Source organism: Piliocolobus tephrosceles, chromosome 13 (genome assembly GCF_002776525.5).
Source record: "Piliocolobus tephrosceles isolate RC106 chromosome 13, ASM277652v3, whole genome shotgun sequence".
Classification (NCBI taxonomy): Eukaryota; Metazoa; Chordata; class Mammalia; order Primates; family Cercopithecidae; genus Piliocolobus; species Piliocolobus tephrosceles.
This window is the reverse complement of record NC_045446.1, coordinates 3443470-3468781: the sequence shown is the minus strand read 5'-3', so window position 1 is coordinate 3468781 and position 25312 is coordinate 3443470. Positions and strand designations below refer to the sequence as shown.

Sequence of the window (25312 nt, the reverse complement as noted above, 5' to 3'; positions counted from 1 at the left end):
TTAAAAATTTACCAGGCATACTGGCACACGCCTGTAGTCCCAGTTACTCAGGAGGCTGAAGTAGGAGGATCACTTGAGCTCAGGAGGTCAAGTTTGCAGTGAACCATGATCACACCACTGCACTCCAGCCTGGGAGACAGAGTAAGACCCTGTCTCAAAAAAAAAAAAAAACCTCGACACAATTGTCAGAATGATGAAAATCTAGAACACTGACATCAAATGCTGGTGAGGATGTGGAGCAACAGGAACTCTCAACATTGCTGGCAGGAGTGCCAAACGGCGCAGTCATTTTGGAAGACAGTGTGACGCGTTCACACAAAAGTAAACATGCACATACTCCACAATCCAGCAACTCAGCTCCTAGGTGTCTCCCTGAATGAGCTGAAAACTTACGCCCACACAGAAATCTCAATGTTAGTGCTGACAGCAGCTTCATTCATCATTCCCCAAAACGGCAAGCAATCCAGAAGTCCTTCAGTAGCTGAGTGGATAAATTATCCGTGACACATGCAGACAGCGAGATGTTGTTCAACACTAAAGAGAGACGAGCTGTCAAGCCACGACACAACATGAAGGAAGCTTAAATGCCTATTGCCAAATCAATGAAGCCGATCTGAAAAGGCTGCATGCTGTGTGATTCCAACTTGATGACATTCTAGAAAAGGCAAAACTACACAGCCAGTGGTTGGTTGGGCGCGGTGGCTCGTGCCTGTAATCCCAGCACATTGGGAGGCCGAGGCGGGCAGATCTTGAGGACAGGAGATCGAGACTATCCCAGTTAACACGGTGAAATCCCGTCTCTACTAAAAATACAAAAATTAGCTGAGCATGGTAGCACATGCCTGTAATCCCAGCTACTCAGGAGGCTGAGGCAGGAGAATTGCTTGAACCCGGGAGGCAGAGGTTGCAGTGAGCTGAAATCATGCTACTGCACTCCAGCCTGGGTGACACAGCAAGACTCAGTCTCAAAAAAAAAAAAAAGATCAGTGGTTGTGAGGGGTTAGACGGCAAGGGAGGGATGGATAGGTGGAGCACAGAGCAGTTTTAGGGCAAGGAAGCTAGGCTGTGTGATTCTGCAATGGTGGGTACAGGACAGGATGCATCTGTCCAAACCCACAACATGAGCAGCACCAAGAATGGACTCTCATGTAAACTATGGACTTCAGTTACTGTAACAAATGCCCTAAACCAGTGCAAGCTGTCAATAACAGGGGAACTGGAAGTGAAAGTGCACAGGGGAAAACTCTGTGCCTTCTGCCTGGTTTTTCTGCCAACCTAAAACTGGGCTCTGTCCCCGACCCCAAGAGAGGCTCCTGAGGACCCTGGCCCCTGCCTCTGTGTCACCCCCACCCTCGCCAGTCCCTCTACCACATTTTCCTTACTGAAGGCATGGCACCTTGCTCCATCTAAGAGCATGGCAAGGTGTGTGTAAGAAAAACCCTGAAATAATGAGACACTGTATTTGAAATAATTGGGCCCTTAAAAACAGGTCTCTTTTTATAAGGAACTGTACCGAACAAACCAAAGGCACCCAAATATATTCACCGGTAGCAACGGGAGTTATTTACTCGAAGTCTTCCAGCTCCTTCATTGGCACTGGGTAATTCCCGCACCTCTCACCCTCTGCAGACGGAGGTTGACGAGGTTCCAGAACCATATTCTCTTGAATTGCCTCACCTTCCCGGGTGCTGTTAGTTCTGGGGAATCGCACTGGGTGATCCACTCAGGGGCCAAGGTGAGACTGCGGAGCATGAACTGTCAGTCACTGCATGCATCAAACAAGCCCCTTCCACCCTTCACGATGATGCCCTGAAGGTAGTCAGTGCACCAGGACCCAGAATGTCCTTGAGGCCTCCTAACTGGGTGGTGCGGGAGGTGGGAAGGGGCTCCCCGGCGACACAGCCCCACAGCAGCAAGAAGCGGGAGCCGGGGATGGGGGGTGGCCGGACTGGAGGAGCTCAGCCTCATAGGCAATGAGTGCACCACGGCCCTGGAAACAGATTCAGTAACTGGATTTCATCAGTGAGGTCCAGACACATCACAGGTGCTCTGCGGAATCAGGCTTCATAAAGGAACCGTCTCTTTCTGACTTCTTATCCAGATACTTAAAGAGTTGAAAGGCATTTCTAGCTTTATTAACCAGACCTCTTTTGTGGTTCCTGAGGCTTCTCTCAAATTTGGAGACAACGGTGCAAGATAAAAGGGCCAACCTAAGTTTTGTTCAAATTGTCAGGTTCGTTTTCTGTTCGGGGCTTGGAAACACAACTGGTCTCATCTCATAGGTTCCAACCAAAGCAGGAGACGAGCCCTGAGACTCTGATGGGGGAAGTCTTTGTGTTTTGTTTGTTTGTTTGTTTTTTACACCTACTTTCATCATCGTTACTTAATAAAATTTACATTTAGAACAGGTACCAGATGGTCGCCTGCAATCACACAGGCTGTTTTGTTTTCACTGACAGGTCATTCCACTGGGATTTAATTATCTCAGTCTAGAGGGCTGCTTCCCTCCGCTCCCGCCCCATGCCCAGTCCCAAAACAGGGACACGGGGCCCCGGTCTGCAGGGCCTGGGACTGAGCAAGGCAGCATTTCCTGAGCTTAGCAAAAAGGCTGCTTTCAACTCTAAGCACAGACTCTGCTGCCCCCTGGGTGGCTTTGAGAAGTCACCAAACTCACTGTGGAGAGGCTAAAATATGGGATGGGAACATGCCCAGGCTGTGGCCGACAACCAGGAGGAAAGCGGGAATGTGAACAGCTTGTCCCCTACCTGGGTCTCCCTGGGTCATCCATGTCCAGCCAGGCCGGCTAATGCTAAGAGACGCCTGTTTGTCCCACTGCCTTTTCCCCCAGGAGTTGAGAGCAGGGACCCCCGAGGGCAAGCGGAGCCCAGGCTCTGCCTCTGCCTCTGCCCTCCGCAGTGACTCAGCGACTGGCCTAGACTGGGCTGTGGTAACAAGATCCCAGAGGCTAGGGGGCTTAGAAGTGACAGACACGTATTGCTCACAGTTTTGGAGGCTGGAAGTCTAAGATCAAGGTGCTGGCAGATTTGGCGTGTGTCTACCTGGCTCACGGAGGGCACCTTCTTGCTGCGGCCTCACAGGGTGGAAGGGGCGAGGGAACTCTCTCGGCCTCTTTTGTAAGGGCACTAATCCCATTCACGAGGGCCCCACCCTCTTAATACCATCACCTAGGGTGTTAGGGTTCAACAGTATGGGGGACGCAGACATCAGCCTTGGCGGCCGCTCAGCTGGGCTCTCAGAGCTTCAGATTCCTCCCAAGACAGTGGTGCCTGCAGGGGATCCCCCTTGATTACAAAGCCAAGGCCCTGTTTGCTGCTGGAGCACAGCAGGTCACCAACAGACTGCAGCTATCACTCTTAAGTGCCCTCATTACTGGTAGGGTGGGTGACAGTGCCAGTCTCCCTGGGACCAACAGGCTTCCCAGGATATGGGGCATTCGGCACTAAAACCAGGGCAGTCTCAGGAAAACCAGACACATTGGTCACCCTGCCTGTTTCCTGGAGGCAGCCTGCCAGAGCCAACCCTCTGTTTCTCCCTCTGCATCCAAAACCAGGAGAAAACAACACTGACTGAGGCACCGTAGTTGATGCTGATGACAGGAACATTCTGGAAACTCTATTAAGGGTGGCACATGTCCCACAGGCTTAACCACTGATATGGTTTGGATGGGTGTCCTGCCCAAATCTCATGTGGAAATGTAATCTCCTGGGTTGGAGGTGGGGCCTGGTGGGAAGTGACTGGATCATGGAGATGGATTTGTCATGAATGGTTTAGCACCACCCCCTTCCTTGGTGCTGTCGTGGCAAAAGTGAGTGAATCCTTGCAAGATCTGATTGTTTAAAAGTGTGGCACCTCTCTCTCCCCCCCCTCCCCTTCTCACTCTCTCTCGCCCTCTCCCCTTCTCTCTCTCCCCCTCTCCCCTTCTCTCTCTCCTGCTTTCGCCATGCGATGCACCTGCTCTTCCTCTGCCTTCCGCCATGACTAAAAGCTCCCAGAGGCCTCGCCAGAAGCAGATGCCACCAGTTTCCTGTACAGCCTGAAGAACCTAGAGCCAATTAAACCTCTTTTCTTTATAAACTACCCAGCCTCGGGTATTTATTTACAGCAATGTGAAAATAGCCTAATAGCACCACACTGCTCATCTAACGCTCACATTTTCCTGCCCTATAGGTGTTATCATTCAATTTAGGAGACAAGAGGATAGAAGCTGAGAGAGGTTCTTTAACCTGGTCTTCACACAGCCAGCTGCAGAGAAGCGGGGGTTAAAGTCTCCTCTCTGGGGCTCTCCATGGCCTGGCATTGAGCTGGGCATTGGAAGGATCACCTCTGCAGTTCCAACACAGGGCTCCCTGGTCCTGCACCTCTGAAGCCCAGTGTCTCTAATAGTGGTGTCATCCGTGTGGCCGGGTAGCGTCGGCATTTCAGTCAGGAGGATACACATCTGTCCCTCCCACTCTGCCTTCTCCTACTCTGCCTTGACAGAAGCAAAGTGAAGGTGGTGTCTTCCCTGGCAACACGGGGCTCCGGCTTCTCACCGGAGCTTCTGTTTAGCTTGTCTCCCCTGATACTCGCTCTGTGTGTGCCCGAGGGTTGCTATAAGCCATTGCTCTGGAATTACCCACAGCTACCTTTGTTTCTGAGAGCACCCACCCCGGCTTACTTCTCTCTTTTCCCTCGTCACCCTGGGTCCCCACTTCGCTGCCCTTCCATCAGCACTGCTGGTTTCTCTCCTGATTTGGAAAAACAAGTGAGAATTCTTGAAACACTGGTGACAGGCACAGAAGTTGGGAAGCGGGGATGGTGTGAGGCCAGAGCCACCTGCGCTGTCTGCAGCCGACCCGTGGGTCTGCACTTGGCCTTCGGTTTTGGAACTTTCCGCCTTAGTTACCCCTTTTCCCTTTTTATTTGCCATAAATAATCTTTTTGGCCTTACAAAAAAATGTCACTGTCTATGATCACTGTTAGTTTTATCTGCACAAAAACCCCCACACAGGTGTTTATAGCAGCTTGACCCACAATTGCCAAAAGCTGGAAGCAGCCCAGACGTCCTTTAGAAGGCGAGTGGAGGCCGGGCGCGGTGGCTCAAGCCTGTAATCCCAGCACTTTGGGAGGCCGAGACGGGTGGATCACGAGGTCAGGAGATCGAGACCATCCTGGCTAACACGGTGAAACCCCGTCTCTACTAAAAATACAAAAACTAGCCGGGCGAGGTGGCGGGCGCCTGTAATCCCAGCTACTGGGGAGGCTAGAGGCAGGAGAATGGCGTAAACCCGGGAGGCGGAGCTTGCAGTGAGCTGAGATCCGGCCACTGCACTCCAGTCCGGGCGACAGAGCGAGACTCCACCTCAAAAAAAAAGAAGGCGAGTGGATAAGCAAACCGGGGTATGTCGGAAAATGGAACATTGTCCAGCGCAAATAGGAAACGTGCCTCCAAGCTGTGAAAGGCCTGGAGGCACCTTCCACACGTGCTGCCAAGTGAAAGAAGCCGATCTGAAGCACACTGTGCGATGATAAGATTCCAGCTCTAGAACATTCTGGAAAAGGAGAACGTGAAAGGGTCAGCGAGGCTGGGTGTGGTGGCTCATGCCTGCAATCCCAGCACTCTGGGAGGCCGAGGTGCGCAGATCACCTGAGGTCAGGAATGTGAGCCCAGCCTGGCCAACATAGTGAAACCCTATCTATACTAAAAATTAAAAAAATTAGTTGAGCATGGTAGCACATATCTGTGATCCCAGCTATTGGGAGGCTGAGGCAGGAGAATCGCTTGAACTCGGGAGGCAGAGGTTGCAGTGAGCCAAGACGGTGCCACCGCACTGCAGCCTGGGCGACAGAGACTCAATCTCAGACAAAACAAAACAAAACGGGTCAGCAGCTGCCAGGGACTCAGGGATGAACAGGGGCACAGAGGAGCTCTCAGGCCGTGAAGCTGATCTTTATGATACTGTGACGGTGGATACAGGACATCTGGCAAAACTGACAGAATGTACAACACCAAGCTTGAACCCTCATATAAGCTCTGGACTTTAGGATCACTCGTGGGTACAACTCCAGGCATAAATCCTCGTGTAAGCTCTGACTTTAGGAGCACTATTGGGTGCAATACCAAGCACGAACCGTCGTGTAAGCTCTGACTTTAGGATCACTCTTGGGTGCAACTCCAGGCATGAACCCTTGTGTAAGCTTGGATTTTAGGATCACCATTGGTTCACTGATTGTAACACATGTCCCACACTAAAGCAAGATATTACTAACACGGGAAACTGGGGGAGGGGCCAATATGGGAACTCACAGTACTTCCATTCAATTTTCTGTCAGCCTAAAACTGCTCTAAAAAATCAGCTCTGGGCCGGGCGCGGTGGCTCAAGCCTGTAATCCCAGCACTTTGGGAGGCCGAGATGGGCGGATCACGAGGTCAGGAGATCGAGACCATCCTGGCTAACATGGTGAAACCCCGTCTCTACTAAAAATACAAAAAATTAGCTGGGCGAGGTGGCCGGCGCCTGTGGTCCCAGCTACTCGGGAGGCTGAGGCAGGAGAATGGCGTGAACCCGGGAGGCGGAGGTTGCAGTGAGCTGAGATCCAGCCACTGCACTCCAGCCTGGGCGACAGAGCAAGACTCCGTCTCAAAAAAAAAAAAAAAAAAAATCAGCTCTGCTCATTTCACAAAAGGGAGGCAGGGGAAGAGGAAGTTCTGCTTTATAGAGAAATATCAGCCACTACAAGAAGAAAAACTGATTCATAAAATTGCCGTTTGGCAACAACCAGGGGAGAACTGATTCCATAATTCTGCTTTAAATTTTAAAATTGAAAATAAGAGCCTGGGCTCAGTGGCTCACGCCTGTAATCCAAACACTTCAGGAGGCCGAGGCAGGAGGACCGCTTGAGCCCAGGAGGTTTAAGACCAGCTTGGGTCACATAGGGGGACCCTCATCTCTACAAAAAATAAAAAATTAGCCCAGAGGCTTGTCATCGTGAGAATATTTCAGAACATTCATAAGGTAACTCCGTGCTACTGTCTCCACGGATCAGGCTCCCAAGCCGTTTCTACTCAGTTCTGGGGAACACGGTCAGGTCTTTCTCCTTTAATTATGCTGCTTCACAGTGGTTCATGACAACTATGGACTTTCTGCATTGACACCGGCCTAATCCAGAATTCCAGTGGCAGAATTTCGAGTATGGTGGCACATACCGGTAGTCCCAGGTATTCAAGAGGCTGAGGCAGGAGGATCAACTGAGTTCAGGAGGTCAAGGCTGCAGTGAGCTGTGATCGTGCCAGCCTGGGTGACAGACTGAGACCCTGTCTCAAGAAGAAGGAACGGGGGGGAAGAGGAGGGGGGAGGCCAGGTGCGGTGGCTCACACCTGTAATCCCAGCACTTTGGGAGGCCGAGGCCGGTGATCATTTGAGCTCAGGAGTTTGAGACCAGCCTGGGTAACATGGCAAAACCCTGTCTCTAAAAAGAATAGCTTGGCGTGGTGGCACATGCCTGCAGTCCCAGCTGCTTGGGAGGCTGAGGTGGGAGAATCACCTGAACCTGGGAGGTCAAGGCTGCAGTGAGCTGAGATTGCGCCACTACACTCCAGCCTGGGTAACAGAGGGAGACCCTGTCTCAAAAAGAAAAAGGAAAGAGAAGGGGAGGGTAATGATTTCTGTCGAGGCCAAAACCAAAACAAAATAAACCCCCAACCTCTGTGTGCTCATCGTCTCCCTGGGTGATGCAGGGAAGTGTCCCGTAAGGAAGCATGCACGCATTCTGTCCTTGAGCACCAGACCCACCGGGGCCCCGTCCCAGGCCCTGGCCCCGCGGGTCTCTGCCTTTGCTGGAGACCCTAGAACGCCTGTCCTTAACCGAGTGATCTTTCCCCGGAGCCACTTGTCGGGGACCTGATGACAGCAGGGATTCCTGTGTCTTCTCTGGGTTTGGTCTTTGTCATCAGTAAACCAGCCCGGAGGCTTGTCATCATGAGAATATTTCAGAACATTCAAAAGGTAACCCCATGCTACTGTCTCCACGGAACAAGCTCCCGACCCGTCTCTACTGAGTTCTGGGGAACGTGGTCAGGTCTTTCTCCCTCTTTAATTACGCAGCTCCACCATGGCTCTAACAACTATGAACTTGACGTTTGGCACCGGCCTAATCCAGGATTCGAGTGGCAGCAGCTTTAACTCCAGGCAGGGCCCAGAGAAATCGCTGCTTACCTGTTTCAGAGTCTGCACTGATGCGTTTTTAGCAGCAAATGGAGGGTTTATTCTGGAATAACAGTCATTTCAGAACTCTGAAAGTCGAGACACCAACCGTCTGGTGAAGGAAGCCAGGGGGAGGCCTGGCTTGGGACGGGGGCCAATTACAGGGGGCACATCAGGAAGAGAGGAGCAGAGCAGCTCAGAAGGGACCCCCAGCCTCCTTCTACTGCTGGCCAGGCCAAGGCGAGACAGAGGGCCACGCTGCCTGGTTCCCCACAGCAGCATCAGAAACAGCCCTAGACGAGGCCAGGATGAAGACGTAAGTGACTCGGCCAGGGTGGTGGGAGCCACGGCCAAAGTCTGTCTCCAGGGAGAATCAGGGTCAGCAGCTCAGGATGAAGCCTGCCCGTGGAGGTGCTCCAAGGCTCAAGGCCAAGCTCAGGAGCCCCTGGGTCCATTTACTTTCGCAGCCTCAGATGGAAAGGGCTCACGCCCTCATGGAGCCAGGAGCTGGCACAGAGGCCATCGCCAGACAGAAACTGCCACGTCAGCGCAGCACAAAACGCGTCCACATCAGGGAAGGCCGACTGGCCAGGGCTCTCCCGAGCTGCCTGCAGACCTGCATGCTCTCCGTCACACCACCATGTCCCGGTCAGGCCTCTCTGCTTCCCACCTCAGCTCCTCTCCTCCTCCCACTGCCGGCCCCACGGCTGAGGGCCACCACTCACACAAGATGAAGCCCTGCAGCTGCCCACCCACCCTCCAGATGCCCCGCAGGCCTACAGACTCTACTACTCCTGCCCGCCACATGCCCTTGTCCCCGTCACTGCCTTTCCGCTCTCCTCCTCTCCAGATGTCCCCAGCAACACAAGCCCAACTCAGCCTCCTGCTTCATGCCATCAGCTGGGACTGCCCAGACCTCCAGCGAAAGCTCGGCCTTGTCCACGTCACTGCCCCGCACGCAGACCCCCAGGCTTCCCTGACTCACGGAGGATCGGCGCAGGGCCTGGGGCCTGCTCAGCTGTAGACAGGCACTCGCCTTCCTACCCTTTCCCTACCCGCTGGGTGCACTCTGCCCCTCCGAGCCACGCTCATGCAGTCCTGCCTCCTGATGTCACAGGCATCAAAGCTCCTGTGCCGGCTCCTCCTGCTATTCACAGTGAAGCCTAAGAGACACACACAATGGCAAAGAGGCAAGGACAGTCCTCCAGCTGTGCTCAGGCAGAGCTGTGAAGGCTGGATCCACACCCAGCAGGGTCTCCCCCAGCGTTCAGAGGTCTGAGGGGTTTCCACAAATGATGAGAAAGTGGTATCCTTCAGTTGACAAACACATTTGTTGTGTATTTTATATTTTTGAGGTGTGATACCAGTACGTGATGACGGCACACCATGCAGGGGCCAGAAGCAGGGTTGGCATACTCAAGAGGGGAGGGAGGTGCCCACTGCCCTGAGTCCAGGAGGAGTGTTCCCAGCCCAGGACAGCCCACCTGAGGGGGCATACTCTGAGTTGCTATGGAGACCCTGACCTCCGCCACTCTTGGTTCTCCATAAGGACCTAACCTCTGCCTGCCAACTCCAGCTGGTGCCCTGCTGGCAAGGGACTGTCACCTGGGGTGACCGTGCTCACACCCAGGGACAGCGGGTGATGTCTGGAGACACTGTTGGTTGTCACAACTAGGTGTTGCTATTGACGCTGAGTGGAGGCAGGGGCTGGCACTGAACCCTTTGGTGCACAGGACGGTCACGCTGCGAAGACTCACACACTCGTGGAACCACCAAGGGCCTGGGCCGTCTTTCCTGACCGACGCTTAGAGGCCCACACTCGTGAGGAATGTGGTTTCCAGCAGGGGAATAAGAAGATGCGTGTGTGCAGATGCCTGTCTGCTGGGCTGCCTGTGCCCAGTGGGAGGCAGAAGCACACATCCTCCGCCTTTACAAACATGTGTGTCTCCAAAGATCCATGTGCCCAAGGCTGGCACACAGTGGCACAACACATGCGTGTCATCTGCTCATTCATTCACTCATTCACCTCCCCAACAATTCTGCACCGAGCACCTGCCGTGCTCCAGGCCCCGTGCAAGACGTTGGGGATGCCCCATGGATAAGACGGACTCAGCTCCTTCTGACTGAGAAGCCAGAGAGTGAGAATGCACCTGTAAACACCAAGCAAAACCAAGTACAATGTCATGGCCGCGTCATTCACGGGTAGCCTGAGCAGCGGGCTGGCCTTTTCTATGCTTCTGTAAAGCCTGGTAAGGTCCCCTCTAGCGAGTGCCCACCTCCGGTCTCCAGGTCGTGGAAATTGGGATCCAGGCCTCGGTCCAGCATCTTGGTGATCTTCTCCACCGAGCGATGCTGAATGTGATCCATGCATTTCTTCAGATTGGTCTAGAAGGAAAAACAATACAATTCAAACATCTTTATAAGAAATGTCCCGGCCGGGCGCAGTGGCTCAAGCCTGTAATCCCAGCACTTTGGGAGGCCGAGACGGGCGGATCACAAGGTCAGGAGATCGAGACCATCCTGGCTAACACGGTGAAACCCCGTCTCTACTAAAAAATACAAAAAACTAGCCGGGCGAGGTGGCGGGTGCCTGTAGTCCCAGCTACTCCGGAGGCTGAGGCAGGAGAATGGCGCAAACCCGGGAGGCGGAGCTTGCAGTGAGCTGAGATCCGGCCACTGCACTCCAGCCTGGGCGACAGAGCGAGACTCCCTCTCAAAAAAAAAAAAAAAGAAAGAAATGTCCCAACCTGAGCAACGAAGTAAGACCCCGTCTCTACAAAAAATCGAAAAATTAGCCAGATGTGGTGGCACATGTGATTCCAGTTACTCAGCAGGCTGAGGCAAGAGGATCACCTGAGCCAAGGCTGCAGTGAGCTGTATTCATGCCACTGCACTCCAGCCTGGGCAACAGAGCAAGACCTGTCTCAAAAAAGAAAAACAAATGTCTTTCCAGGGTCTGGGAAAGTTCCTGACTGGTACACTCGGGAGACCCACTCTCGCCAGGGCGCACTGCAAGCCCTGAGGCTCCTGGAGCTGAGGCTTTTGGAACCACAGGCTGAGCACAGTGTCTGGCACGAGGCAAGGACAATCGGCCTGTCCTGGATGAATGTTTAAAATCCCCTCACTCTTCACCATCCTGGTGCTACGGACTTACTGTGTACGTCCCCCAAAAATTCCTAAGTTGAATAATCTCCAATGTAATAGTATTGAGAGGTAAGGCCTTTGGGAGGTGACAAAGTCAGGAGAGTGAAGCCCTCGTGATTGGGAGTAGTGTCACTACAGAAGAGGTCCCAGAAAGCTCCCTCGCCCCTCCCTCCGCGTGAAGGCACAGCAAGACGATGGCCATCCCAACCAGGAACCAGGCCTTCACCAGATGCTGAACCTGCCGATGCCACGATCTCAGACTTCCAGCCTCCAGAATGGTGAGAGACACACTTTTGTGGTTTATAAGCTACCCAAAATATTTCGTAAAAGCAGCGCAAATGGCCTTAGAGACTTTGCTGAGAGCTACGGATGCTCCTCTGCTTTCGGAAGAGACAGCCGGGCTGCTGGGGCACTTTTCAAATCTTCAGTTTCCAGGGCCAGCCTCCTGCCTCCATCGCCACGGAGTGAGGCCCGCAGATTGGTACTTAACCCACTTTGCGGTGAACCCCGTGGCCAGAAAACAGCGAAGCCTGGTCCCCGAGTGGCTCAAGGTGAAGGGCGGGGCTCATTTGCTGTGAGGTCATGACGGTCCGCAGCTCAACCTGACGGGCTGGGAACTTTTCTAGCCTCTGCCAGCCTCGTTGTAAGAAAAGTCATGATCCTCTGCCCATCCAGAGCCAGCCTGGGCTGTCTGAGCAGGACTGTGGGACTTGGCACCCCTCTGCCTGCTGCGTCTAACACTCCTCATCAGCCTAATTCTTTGTCCCTACTCTGTATGTCTCTCAAAATAAAGAAGGAGAACAAAGGTGGCTTCTGACACAGCAGGTTCCTGGGACTCTCATCCTCCTGGCACAGGCGGGATTTCCACCTGACCGTTTTCTTTCTTTTTTTTTTTTTTGAGATGGAGTCTCGCTGTGTCACCCAGGCTGGAGTGCAGTGGCCGGATCTCAGCTCACTGCAAGCTCTGCCTCCCAGGTTTTACGCCATTCTCCTGCCTCAGCCTCTCGAGTAGCTGGGACTACAGGCACCCGCCACCTCGCCCAGCTAGTTTTTTTGTATTTTTTAGTAGAGACGGGGTTTCACCGTGTTAGCCAGGATGGTCTTGATCTCCTGACCTCGTGATCCACCCGTCTCGGCCTCCCAAAGTGCTGGGATCCATTTTCTGTATAGTCCAGAACCAGACCTGATCAAATGCCCCAAAACGCACGACCTACATGTGATGTCACTGAAAACCTGCATTATTTACAAATCAGCATTTTTAAAATTCACAAATACATTTTTATCTGTACATTAGAGGGTGATAAAAACAAAAACAAAAACTAAAACCCAGAAGCACCAGACCTTGCTGTCTGAATACCGCTTTCCAGGCAAATTCCAGGGCAGAGGCAGGGGAAGGATAGGAAGAGCCCAGAGCATCTTGTGCCAGAAAGTGGCCGGTGCGTCAAGGATGGTTGGGACGCGCCACAGGGCAGAGCACCAGAGGAAGGGCAACTGCCGGCCACATCTGGACAACCTGAGCACAAAAATCAATAATGATAATGACAGATTAGAACCCAGTGAGTATCCCGCCGGGCACAGTGGCTCACACCTGTAATCCCAGCACTTTGGGAGGCCGAGGCGGATGGATCACCTGAGGTCAGGAGTTTGAGACCAACCTGGCCAACACGGCAAAACTCCATCACTACTAAAAATACAAAGTCAACAGGCATGGTGGTGCGTGCCTGTAATCCCAGCCATTCGGGAGGCTGAGGCAGAAGGATCGCTGGAACCCAGGAGGCAGAGGTTGCAGTGAGCCAAGATTATGCCACTGCACTGAAGCCTGGGCAACACAGCAAAACTCTGTCTCAAACAAACCAACCAAACAGAATCCTTGCATCCATCTGATATAAGAAGGGGGGGCAGCCAAACAAAACCCGAGAGGATCCTGCTGGCTGAGAAAACCATTAGTGAGCTCGCAGCTGCAGGGAAGCTCACCTGGAGAGCACCAGGGCCCTTGAAGGGAAGCGCTTCAGGCAGCTGCCCCAACTCTCCACCCCATGCTCTGCAGGGAATGCTATTGGGCTCTCCTTAGGAACAGCACCAGGGGCTGGGACAAAAGCCTCCTGGGTATTACACTCCTCCTCCTGTCAGTTAAGCAAACTGCTCGGCCCACACACCCTATGCCTCAGACCCCTCTCCATGCCTCCTCCTCAACTCGCATAGCACCCTGAGAAACAGCAGGGTGTCCGTGGTGTGGATGTCTTATCTGGGAGTCTGAGCTCAAGGCATAGTGCATTCTGCCAGGTTGCAAACACCGCGTGCAATGCCCCTGATGCTCACCTGCAGTCTAACTTCAGTGCAGTTTATGTCAACAGCACTTTAACAAGGCTTTTCCTGAAGCAACAACAGCAGAACACTAATACGGGACTCGGCATGGACCCTCTTCCCTCCACCACGCTGTGCGTCTAGATCCCACTCTCTTCAGAGCCACCGCTTTTGAACCTCCCTTGAGCAGCCAGTGGGATCTGCCCCCCTTCCCCGAGCCCCCAGGGCCACACCAAGCAGCCCCTGCTGCTTCCCGGGTGGGTCTCTGCAGTGTGCACCGTGACGGCCGGTCTGCCTGTACATCCCAGACTGGCCACATGCCACGCCAGGTACACAGCAGGTGCTCCTGGAAGCGGAGCGTCTAAAGATAGCACAGCAAGATAACAAGGAGGATGCCATACGTGTAAATAACAGCCCGTTCCCTGCATACCTTTGTGTGGAGCTTGGCCAACTGTTTCTCATCGAGATTGGCTTGTTTATACACCCGCTTCTTGTATCGAAACTGGCACAGAAAACAAAAAAAAAAAACAAAGAGAGAGAAAACAAGTCAATACTTCACACAGCTGTTCAGAGGAAAAATGGGCCTGTTCCTTGGCTATGTCATAGAAGACGGGGAACCCCACAGCAAACTCTTCCGGTTTTAAATAAATGACTGGTATTTGCACCCCAGAGCCTACAACATCCTAAGCATCACGTTTGCCAAGATTCTGCAGCAGTTTATCTAAAAAACCATAAAAAGAAACAGGAGCAAGGGAAAGGGAAGACCCTGCAGATGAGAAGCTGGGAGGTCTCCCACCCGGTGATGGCTCCCCAGCTAACTGGATGGTGACGGTTCCTCCCGGGGGAATCGATCAGCCCTTGGCAAAGCATTTTTGGTAAACAAGGATGCTGCTCCAAACACCAGGTTTTTCTCCTACATCGTCCACCTTAGTTAAAACACACCTTAGAAGCCCCACCTGGGAAAGGCCCCACTTCCTGTACTCCCGCAACCTCCGCCCAGAACGCTGGAGCTGGGAAAGGCCCCACTTCCTGTACTCCCACAACCTCCACCCAGAACGCTGGAGCTACTGTTTTTCCCTGCAAACAGCAGCGCCTCCTTTGAACTGGAAATTACATCATTGCATGGACCAAGGGGCACGTCTTCCTGGGATGTAGGGAGTAAGCAACATTGTCAGAGCAGGCTTGGTGGGTCTCTAAAACGCCTCCTCCCTCCCCCAGCGCCCCGCTGGGCTGGAGATGCTGCAGAAGGTCTGGGAAGGACACTGAGCATTTAGGAGTCACTGCAGTTTGGCGTCGGGACCTCTGTTCCAATCTCAGCCCTAACGCTCTCAACTCACAGGGTAACTCAGGGCTGGGCACTTTCCTGTCTCACCTCAGTTTCCTCATCTGCCCCATGGGGATAACAGCACCCACCTCCCAGAGTGGCCTGAGCAGTGAATGTGAGCTTCCTGGCACAGACCTGCCACTAGACAAGTCCACTTTCTCCCTCCTTACTGCCCTTGATGCCGTCAACCTGCACGGTTACACGTGTGCTCAGGGCCAGCAAAAACTGCCCTTGGGTAAAATGACAGTGCGGAGTAGTGGGTGGGTGAGCTCATCCTGAAACTGAAAGTTGCATCTCATAGAAAGCTTCCAAATAAACAAACCTATTCTCCTTTTTCCAGCATGCCAGACAAAATGGCTATTTGACAAAAGACAAAATTCTTGTGCACAGACTGATACTTGTAGGATTTTGTTCTCAAGTGCCAAAATAAACCAGCTGTGAAATCAGAAAGTTCTGTGAAATGCAGGCTGCACAGAGTTTGGGAAGACAGTGTGCTGGTCAGAAGGGCACCCATTCATTTCCCAGAACAGAGCAGGTAGGAAGAGCTACAGGCCAGTTTTAGAATTTCCACCTCTGATTCTAGATTCCAGGACAGCAGGTTGTGTGTGTCCATGCCCTGGAACCAATCACACCTCTGGTCCAGATTTCAGAAGCCACTGAGAATGATGCCAGGTGCCTTCTCAGGCTCACGATCACGTGGCGAAGCCTAAACGTCTCAGGGAATTCAATTCCACGGGTCCCTTTTCCAGATATAAAATAATCAGCTCGGGCCTATAGCATCTCGGCAGGAGGGTAAAGTACTCGAGCGGGGAGTGCTTATTCCAGAGTCATAAACATGTATAGCCCGTGACTACAGAGGACACCGGCTCAGGACCACAAATCCTTTTTCTTGCTATTTCTCCAACGTTTCATAAGCAGCCCACCATATTATGCTGAAATTATCTGAAGCAAAGAGCCCAGACTGATGCCTGCCCCTAATGTGTCAATTCCTGGGCCAATCTCAGCCTTTGCAGCAGGTCACCTGGTGGGACAGTGGCCTGGGGAGATGAATAAACCTAAGTACCAGCAACAATTGTGGCCGGGTGTGGCGGCTCATACCTGTAATCCCAGCACTTTGGGAGGCCAAGGCAGGTGGATCACCTGAGTCCAGGAGTTTAAGACCAGCCTGGCCAACATGGTGAAACCCATCTCTACTAAAAATACAAAAATTAGCTGGGCGTGGTATGGTGGTGGGCACCTGTAAGCCCAGCTACTCAGGAGGCTGAGGCATGAGAATCACTTGAACCCAGCAGGCGGAGGCTGCAGTGAGCCGAGATCACACCACTGCAATCCAGCCTGGGTGACAGAGCGAGACTCGGTCTCAAAAGCAAAACAAAACAAAAACCAAACAGAAAGTATCAGCAACAATTTCATGACAACGAAATCAGAGCAGCAGCTGCAACGTCAGTTTGGGGATTTGTGGATGGCCAGGCTCACAATGCACACACTGTTCCATGAATACTTCCTCTGGCCTTTACCACCACTCCTGGACGTCACTACTAACATTCACTCGATGACCGGGAGTCTGGGGCTCAGAGGGCGGGGGTGGCTGGCTCGAGGCTGCACAGCTACAGGTACTGGGGCCAGATGCAGAGGAGGCTCCCAAATTGTCTGGTCTTCTCGCCCAGTTTTCCTGCCGTTATGGATGATCAGCCCCTGAAATGAACTGCGTGAATTTACTCTTCCTGGTCCCTCACCTCCCACCGGAGTGTAAGGTCCGTGGGATCAGAACCTTGACTCTTCTGTGCCTGAAAAGTGTCTGATCCTTAGTTGGCCCTCAATGACAATTTTTTTCCCGATGGATACCCATTTTACAGATAAGCAAACTGAGGTCAGGACCCCTGAGTGATTTGCTCTAAACCACACAACTTCCAAGTGGCATCTCATCTTTTTCTCCACCGAAACCCCTCCCTGAATCTGACACATGGTCCACACTGAGGATCCCAACAACCTCAGCCTCAACATCACAACGGAACTGAGCAACATGCAGATGCAGCATCGCCTTAGTCCTGGGTGGGCGTCCATGACATCTTGGGCTTCGGAGGAATCTCTAGTCACTGAGTGGAGAACCCACTGAGGTTGCTCAAAAGCCAGCTGCAATTACACACATGCAGCCTCTCACTGTTGACTAAGCTAAAGTGAGTGCAGTCACTGAATGATGCCAACATGTTGTGCAGGAGTAGAAATGACCCGTTTCCGGCTTCTCTTAACTGACATAACCCAACACGTATACACTACAGGAAACACTGCCTGTAAACTTGGGGCTCAGCAAGCCTGGGTCAGAAAGGCAGAGACAAGGGTCGTACATCGCGTGGAAATGTGTAGGGCTGCCCCGTCTTATGGATCAGCTACTTCTGAAGGGAGGCCCAGGCGCTTGTGGCTGCTGATGGCAGCACAAAAGAGTCCTGGTCACCCGGGCAGGAAGTAGAGGCAAAGTTGTGCTGCTGAGAACAGCTGGATGGCCACAGCCACCCTGTTACCCAAGGACTCAGAGATGAATTGGGGAAATGGCATAGTTTGAATGTATGCCCCCTCCAAACCTCATGTTCAAATGTGATCCCTGGTGTTGGAGGTGGGGCCAGGTGAGAGGCCCTGCACGGACCCTCCTGAAGGGCCCAGTGCACTCCGCAAGGTAGTAAATCAGTTCTCACTCTGTTAGTTCATGGGGGAGCCAGGAACTACTCCTCCCCTGCTCACTCCTGCACCCGCTCTTGCCACCTAACGCCTGCTCCTGCTTCACCTTCTGTCACGAGAACAAGCTCCCTGAGGCCTCGACACCGAGCCGATGCCAGCACCACATTTTCTGTACAGCCTGCAGAACCGTGGGCCAATTAAACCTCTTTTCTCTCAGCCAGTCTCAGGTTTTTTTGCTGTTGTTGTTTGTTTGTTTGTTTTTGTTTTTCAGACAGAGTTTTACTCTTGTTGTCCAGGTTGGAGTGCAATGGCGCCATCTTGGCTCACTGCAACCTCCACCTCCAGGATTCCAGAGATTCTCCTGCCTCAGCCTCCCGAGTAGCTGGGACTACAGGTGCACATGACCCCACACCCAGCTAATTTTTGTATTTTTAGTAGAGACGGGGTTTCACTGTGTTGGCCAGGCTAATCTTGAACTCCTGACCTCAGGTGATCCACTCACCTTGGCTTCCCAAAGTACTGGGATTACAGGCGTGAGCCACCTCACCCAGTTATTTCTTTATAGCAATGAAAGAAGACTACCGCAAGGAACATGATATAATTTAAAAATTCCTTCTGTGTCCCCGATTCCTGGCAGAGTTCCTAAAACCCTTGGCATGTCCTCGGTGATAAGAGTATCTACGAAGCACTAACGAGATGACTCTCAACTCCCAGGCAGTTTCCAGGATGGGGGCTGGTGGCCGGAAGGATCAGACCATGACTTGAGGGTCAGGACTCCCAGCCTCCCTGCTGACCAGCAGGATGGAATCGGATCACCATGGTCAGTGATTTCATCCTATGTAATGAAACTTCCATAAAAATCCCTCAACAACGCGGCCTGGGGACTTCCGATCTGACAAGCACATCCACGTGCTGGGAGGGTGGTGCACCCCCAACTCCACAGGGACGGAAGCTCCCGCAGGCTGGGCCCTCCCGACCTCGCCCAGTGCACCTCTTCATCAGCTGTGCATTTGTACACTTTGTAATAAGCCGGGGGTAGTAGTTAAAATGCCTTCTTAGGTTCTCTGAGCTACTCTAGCAAGTGATCGAACCCGAAAAGGGGATGCTGGGAACCCCTAGTTCACAGCCAAATGGGACAGAAGTGTGGGTGGCCTGGGTACTTGACGTTTACGGAGGGCCGTCTGGTGGGACTGAGACCTTAAACTTGTAGTTAGTGTCAGAATTGAATTAATTCTTGACATCCAGCTGGCGTCTGGATAGGTGGAGAAGGAAAACCATTAGGTGCTGGGAGGGAAAAACGTAAAACCCCTCAGAGAAGCATGGGGAGCCCCGTTCTGCATGCTCAGGACCCACGGTCCTGGTTATGAAAGCCTGAATCAGACCCATGGTTTATTATTCCCAGCAAGATTTCTCTCCAGGGATTCTTTGAATCTGCAGTGAAAAAAATTTTATAAAACTTGTTCAACAGTGTGAGATTCACGGCAAAATCAGATGCAACCTTTTATTAGTCCATTTTCACACTGCTATAAAGAAATACCTGAGACTGGGTAATTTATGAAGCAAAGAGGTTTAATTGACTCACAGTTCCATATGGCTGCGGAGGCCTCAGGAACATTAGTCATGGCAGAAGGTGAAGGGAAAGCAAGCGCCTTCTTCACAAGGCAGCAGGAGAGAGACGAGCAAAGGAGGAACTTCCAGACACTTAGAATAAAACCATCAGATCTCGTGAGAACTCACACTCACCACCATGAGAACAGCATGGGAAGCCGCTATGATCCAACCACCTCCCTCCCTCAATACATGGGGATTACAGGTTCCTCCCTCGACACGTGGGGATGACAATTAGAGGTGAGATTTCGGTGGGGAACACAGAGCCAAACCATATCAAACCTCAAGACCCCAGACTGATTTTTAAATGTGGGGATAATTTCCCAGTGCAAATGGAATTGATCTCCCCCCACCACCGTGTCTCCCCCACCCACCACGGCATCCAGGCTGTGACACAAACACGGTCCATGCACCGTGGGCTGAAACCTACCTCCAGGGAAGGAACGCCCTCGCCCACGGGCTGTGGGTACTCCCGCAGGAGCCGCTCCTCATCCAGGAACTTGCCGTCGCGCCCGTTGCTGGCCGGCTGGAAAAGGCCGTAGTTCAGGACATCTTTCAAGCTCTGGGTTAATGTACACAGGATCCGCTGCTTTGCAACCCACACCGTGGCGTCCGGGTTAAATCGAATGCATTTCTGCCAGGAAGGACAAAGACAGCTGGTGAGTGACGGAGGACGCTACCTGAGTCACCCACGTGGGGCACATGGTCAGAGACGACAAAGCTGCTTCAACCCCTTCCCAACACTTCCTCTGAACAGTGAACCCTGGGCTTTTCACACTGAAAAATAAAGCCTACTGGCTGCTGGGACAGAGACATTTGGTAAATATAGAAGGGAAAAAGGAAGGAACGAGACATTGGTCTCTTTGGCCTTGATCTCACCACGGACTTAAATCTCCAGCACTGGCCGGGTGCAGTGGCTCACGCCTGTCATCCCAGCACTTTGGGAGGCCGAGGTGAGCAGATCACAAGGTCAGAAGTTCGAGACCACCCTGGCCAACATGGTGAAACCCCATCTCTGCTAAAAATACAAAAATTTGCTGGGTATGGTGGCAGGTGCCTGTAGTCCCAGCTACTCGGGAGGCTGAGGCAGGAGAATCGCTTGAACCAGGGAGTCGGAGGTTACCACGAGCCAGTAGCTGGAACTACAGGTGCCTGCCACCATGCTCGGCTAATTTTTTGTATTTTTAGTAGAGACGGGGTTTCACCGTGTTAGCCAGGATGGTCTCGATCTCCTGATCTTGTGATCTGCCTGCCTGGGCCTCCCAGAGTGCTGGGATTACAGGCGTGAGCCACCGCGCCCGGCCCTCACAGTGTCTTTTTGGTCATCGATGACCACCTGTCGCCTCAGGGCACTCTCTCACTTGCATGGCACTTCTCAAACTCCAGCAGTCTGAAAAACACAGGTCACAGACCCCACTTACGTCTCCCTAACAGAATGTCTAATTCAGCAGGTCTGGGTGGGCCCGAGAACCTACATCTCAGACAAATCCCAAGGCACTACTGCTGCTGCCGTCCTGGGGAACGCACATTCAGAACCACAGCCCGCGCATATTACAACGTGACTTAATTTTGACACGGATTGTTCTTTAGCATTTCAGACTCGGTGGGAGCCTTGTCTTATAACCGCGCTGACAAGAAAGTTTTCATACTACCCACGCTGACTCTGAACAGAAAAGCTTTAAAAACACCGTCATCACCTCTCCCAAAGGACACAGGAAAGCAATTACAGAAAAACGATTTGACGGAAAATCAAATCAGTTGCCACGAGAGTTCATTTTTGCAAAGTTAAATAGTGTCAACAGGGCCTGCAAACCAATCACAACACTTCAAACACATAATGGCACCGCTGAGAACTGAAATAACAGCAACTCGGTCACGTTCCCAGGTCCCCTCTGTGAGACTCACCAGTGAGCCAGGAAAGGCAAAGGCCAGGCAAATCCACTTCTAACCATGACTTCTAATTTCTGTTGAATTAAGATTATATTCTACTGAATAGCTGTCAGCAGGAGCTCAATAATTCCCTTTGTCACTGTCAATGTGTTCAGAACGAAAGGAGGTTCGATTGAATATAAGGCTCCAACCAATTCTCTATCTGGGAATTTGTGAGTTTGTGCTCAAGAAAGCAAAAGGCCCTACCATCTTCCCAAGACAGCCCGAGGGTAAATTCCTCATTGCTGGGAAAATGATCCTGGGACTGCCAACGGGAGCCTGGGTTCAGTGGGTGGCCAGAGTCCTCCCTGCCAGGAAACCTGACACCCTGTACACAAAAGCTCCTGTTTCTCCCTTCCAAGGTCAAAGGCTGAGCTCACATGTGGCTCTCAAAGCCCGCCCCCCCAGGGCTGTGAGGCTGGATGGCGGCAGTTGTTTATTCCAGAAAGATTTCCAGACCTGCACCCTCCCCCATCCTTGGCTGAGCAAGGACTCTCTGGAAACTCCTGGCACGAGAAACAAGCTGTACCAGGTGTGACCAGGCGGGGCCGCTCACTACTCACCCTTCAGTCTCAGGAATCCTTCTGGGCCCCTCTAATTCAAGCTCCAACATCCACAGAGCCCATGGCTCCCTCTCTGACACCTGCAGAGAAGATTCAGCCAAGGGGCAACTCCTTGGAGGAGCACAGGGCTCCAAATTGCCTCTCAGGGGACTTCTGTGCCACTGCAGGTGATTGCAAAGATAGGTATCCACCATCATTTGTGGACAGGGCAGGGACGCTGTGTCTGTGCAGCACGGGGGCCAACCCCACAAAACAAGAACCATCTGCTCCAGAAAATGCTAAGAGCACCGCCTTGAGAATCATCTAGAAGGAGCAAGAGCTCAAAGGTCGGAAAGCCTGGGTTTGCAACCCAGTGGTGCACACTAACCTTGATTCCTAGGGAAACCCACCCACCCAGCAGTCCTCCAATTCCTCCATGAAAATCAAAGCCACTACTTAACTTCAGGGCTGCTGTCAGGATCAAACGGAATATAAATAAGACATGTTGTTATGGGCTGAACTGTGCCCCTCTAAATAAATGTTGAAGTCCTAACAGCCACACCCTGTGGATGTGATTTATTTGGGAATAGGATCTTTGCAGATGTAATCAAGTTAAGATGAGGTCATACAGGAGCAGGGTGGGCCCTACTGCAATAACTGTGTCCTTAAAAAGCAAGAAAATCTGGATATTAGCCCTCTGTCTGATGGGTAGATTGCAAAAATTTTCTCCCATTCTGTAGGTTGCTTGTTCACTCCGACGGTAGTTTCTTTTGCTGTGCAGAAGCTCTTTAATTAGATCCCATTTGTCTATTTTAGCTTTCATTGCCATTGCTTTTGGTGTTTTAGTCATGAAGTTCTTGCCCATGCCTATGTCCTGAATAGTATTGTCTAGGTTTTTTTCTAGGGTTTTTATGGTTTTAGGTCTAACATTTAAGTCTTTAATCCATCTTGAATTAATTTTTGTATAAGGTGTAAGGAAGGGATCCAGTTTCTTCTACAAAGAACTTAAACAAATTTACAAGAAAAAATCAAACAACACCATCAAAAAGTAGGCAAAGGATATGAACAGACACTTTTCAAAAGAAGACATTTATGCAACCAACAGACACATGAAAAAATGCTCATCATCACTGGTCATCAGAGAAATACAAATCAAAACTACAATGTGATACCATTTCAACCAGTGAGAATGGTGATCATTAAAAAGACAGGAAACAACAGGTGCTGGAGAGGATGTGGAGAAATAGGAACACTTTTACACATTGGTGGGAGTGTAAACTAGTTCAACCATTGTGGAAGACAGTGTGGCGATTCCTCAAGGATCTAGAACTAGAAATACCATTTGACCCAGCCATCCCATTACTGGGGATATACCCAAAGGATTATAAATCATGCCACTATAAAGACATAGGCACACGTATGTTTATTGCGGCACTATTCACAATAGCAAAGACTTGGAACCAACCCAAATGTCCATCAATGATAGACTGGATTAAGAAAATGTGGCACATATACACCGTGGAATACTATGCAGCCATAAAAAAGATGAGTTCATGTCCTTTGCAGGGACATGGATGAAGCTGGAAACCATCATTCTGAGCAAACTATTTCAAGGACAGAAAACCAAACACTACATGTTCTCACTCATAGGTGGGAACTGAACAATGAAATCACTTGGACACAGGACGGGGAACATCACACACCAGGGCCTGTCACGGGGTGGGAGACTGGGGGAGGGATAGCATTAAGAGAAATACCTAACGTAAATGATGAGTTAACGGGTGCAGCAAACCAACAGGGCACATGTATACATATGTAACAAACCCGCACATTGTACACATGTACCCTAGAACTTAAAGTGAAATAAAAAGAAAAGTGAGAAAATCTGGACACAGCATCATGTACACAGGGAGATGACCATGTGAATGGGAAGGCAGAGACCGGTGTGTTACATCTGCAAACCCAGCAATGCTGATTGCTGGTAAGTCCCTAGCAGCCGGGGTAGAGGTAGAGAATCTGGGACAGATTCTCCCTCAAGCCTCAGAAGGAACCAACCCTGACTATCCCTTAACCTTGGCCTTCCAGCCTCCAGAATGTAAGACAACACGTGTCTGTTATTTAAGCCACCAGTCTGTGGTTGGTTATGGAAGGCATGGGAACTCGTAAACGTGTGAATCACCTGCCACTAATTGTGGCAGCAAAAAAACAAAACAAAACAAAACAAAGCAAAACAAAAAAATAGCAGCACCATCATCTCTGAGAGCGGAATTCAGCAGGTCAAGCCTTCCCAGCTCCCAGGGAGCTCTCCTCCCTCCATATGTGACGGGAGCCGCCCGCATGTTCACACCAGCTCCAGGCAAGCCCACAAGGTCAGAATACACTTTGGATGAATCCTGCTTCAACTCTTCACTTACCCGTCATTGATTCACTACCTAATCAGGCAAACCCCAGGTCCGAGAGCAGGCCTGACACAGTACAGGTGACTGACACTGGCTGAATGGATGATGTGGGAGCCACGAAGACAATAAATAAGAAGCAAACCAGCCTGAGGCCACCATCTGTAGCAGGGAAAGACACCCACTCAACTGTCATACAATATGGAAAAGGTAAAAATTCATGCTAACACAAGCTCCCTTGAGGACCCAGAGGAAGGAGTAAGTGACGCTGCTTGGTAAGGAGTGCACATCCTAGGCTGCTGCCCAGGAACACAGAGGCGTATGCGAGTCTGGGGTAGCACTTCCAGGTTGAGGGCCCAGCATAAGAGGGAGGGAAGCAAAGGTGGAACAGTGATGTGTCTGGCAGGCGGATGGCATAAGACAGTTTCTGCCTTAAGTGACCCTTCCTGGTCCCACTGTTACCAATGTGAGCCTTAGTCATGTCAAGTTCTCCTTGAGGAGAACAGTATCTGATTCCAGTCTCCCACAGCCCTGTGAGGTGGCTATTCCTTTATAATTTGTTAGAGACAAACTGCCATCACCAACATTGATGACTCACAGATAGTACAGAAAGGATGGCAAAGACAACAGTGTGTAAGGAGTCCCAACCCTGGCCAACGCCTCTAAAGGATTGCTGGAGGAAACACCTCTCTTCTCCTTGAGTTTCCATCTTCTGTGCGCAGGGTCCTATACCAATACCAGGACAGCAGTGGGTGAGAGAACATGAAGACGACCAAGATGGGCTCTTGTTTCTTAAAGGGTTCAGTGTCCACAGGGAGGGAATGATGATGATGGTGATGATGGTGATGATGAGGGGGGTTGTGATGGTGATGATGGTGGTGGTGATAATGATGGTGGTGGTGGTGGTGGTAGTGGTGACGGTGATGGTGATGAGGGTGATGGGGATGATGATGATAGTGGTGATAATGGTGATGACAGAGATAATGTTGGTGATGGCAATAGTGATCATCATGGTGATGATGGTGATGGTGATAATGGTGATAATGATGGTATTATGATAGTGATGATGGTGATGGTGACACTGATGATGGTGGTGATGATGATAGTGATGGTGATAATAGTGATAATGATGATATGATGATAGTGATAATGGTGATGATGTTGGTGATGGGGATGGTAGTGGTGATG

The 25312-nt window shown here is 51.4% G+C and overlaps 1 protein-coding gene across 1 annotated transcript in view; it reads right to left on the bottom strand.

Annotated features, from left to right (window-relative positions):
* Positions 1-25312, bottom strand: part of SHANK2 (SH3 and multiple ankyrin repeat domains 2) — a 646969-nt gene that overhangs the window by 533494 nt on the left and 88163 nt on the right. The window contains exons 3-5 of the mRNA XM_023186421.2: positions 19688-19891; positions 14083-14154; positions 10481-10589 (exon numbers count right to left, since the gene is read on the bottom strand). Of these exons, the coding sequence (XP_023042189.2) occupies positions 10481-10589; positions 14083-14154; positions 19688-19891 (385 nt within the window). The remainder of the gene's footprint in view (positions 1-10480; positions 10590-14082; positions 14155-19687; positions 19892-25312) is intronic.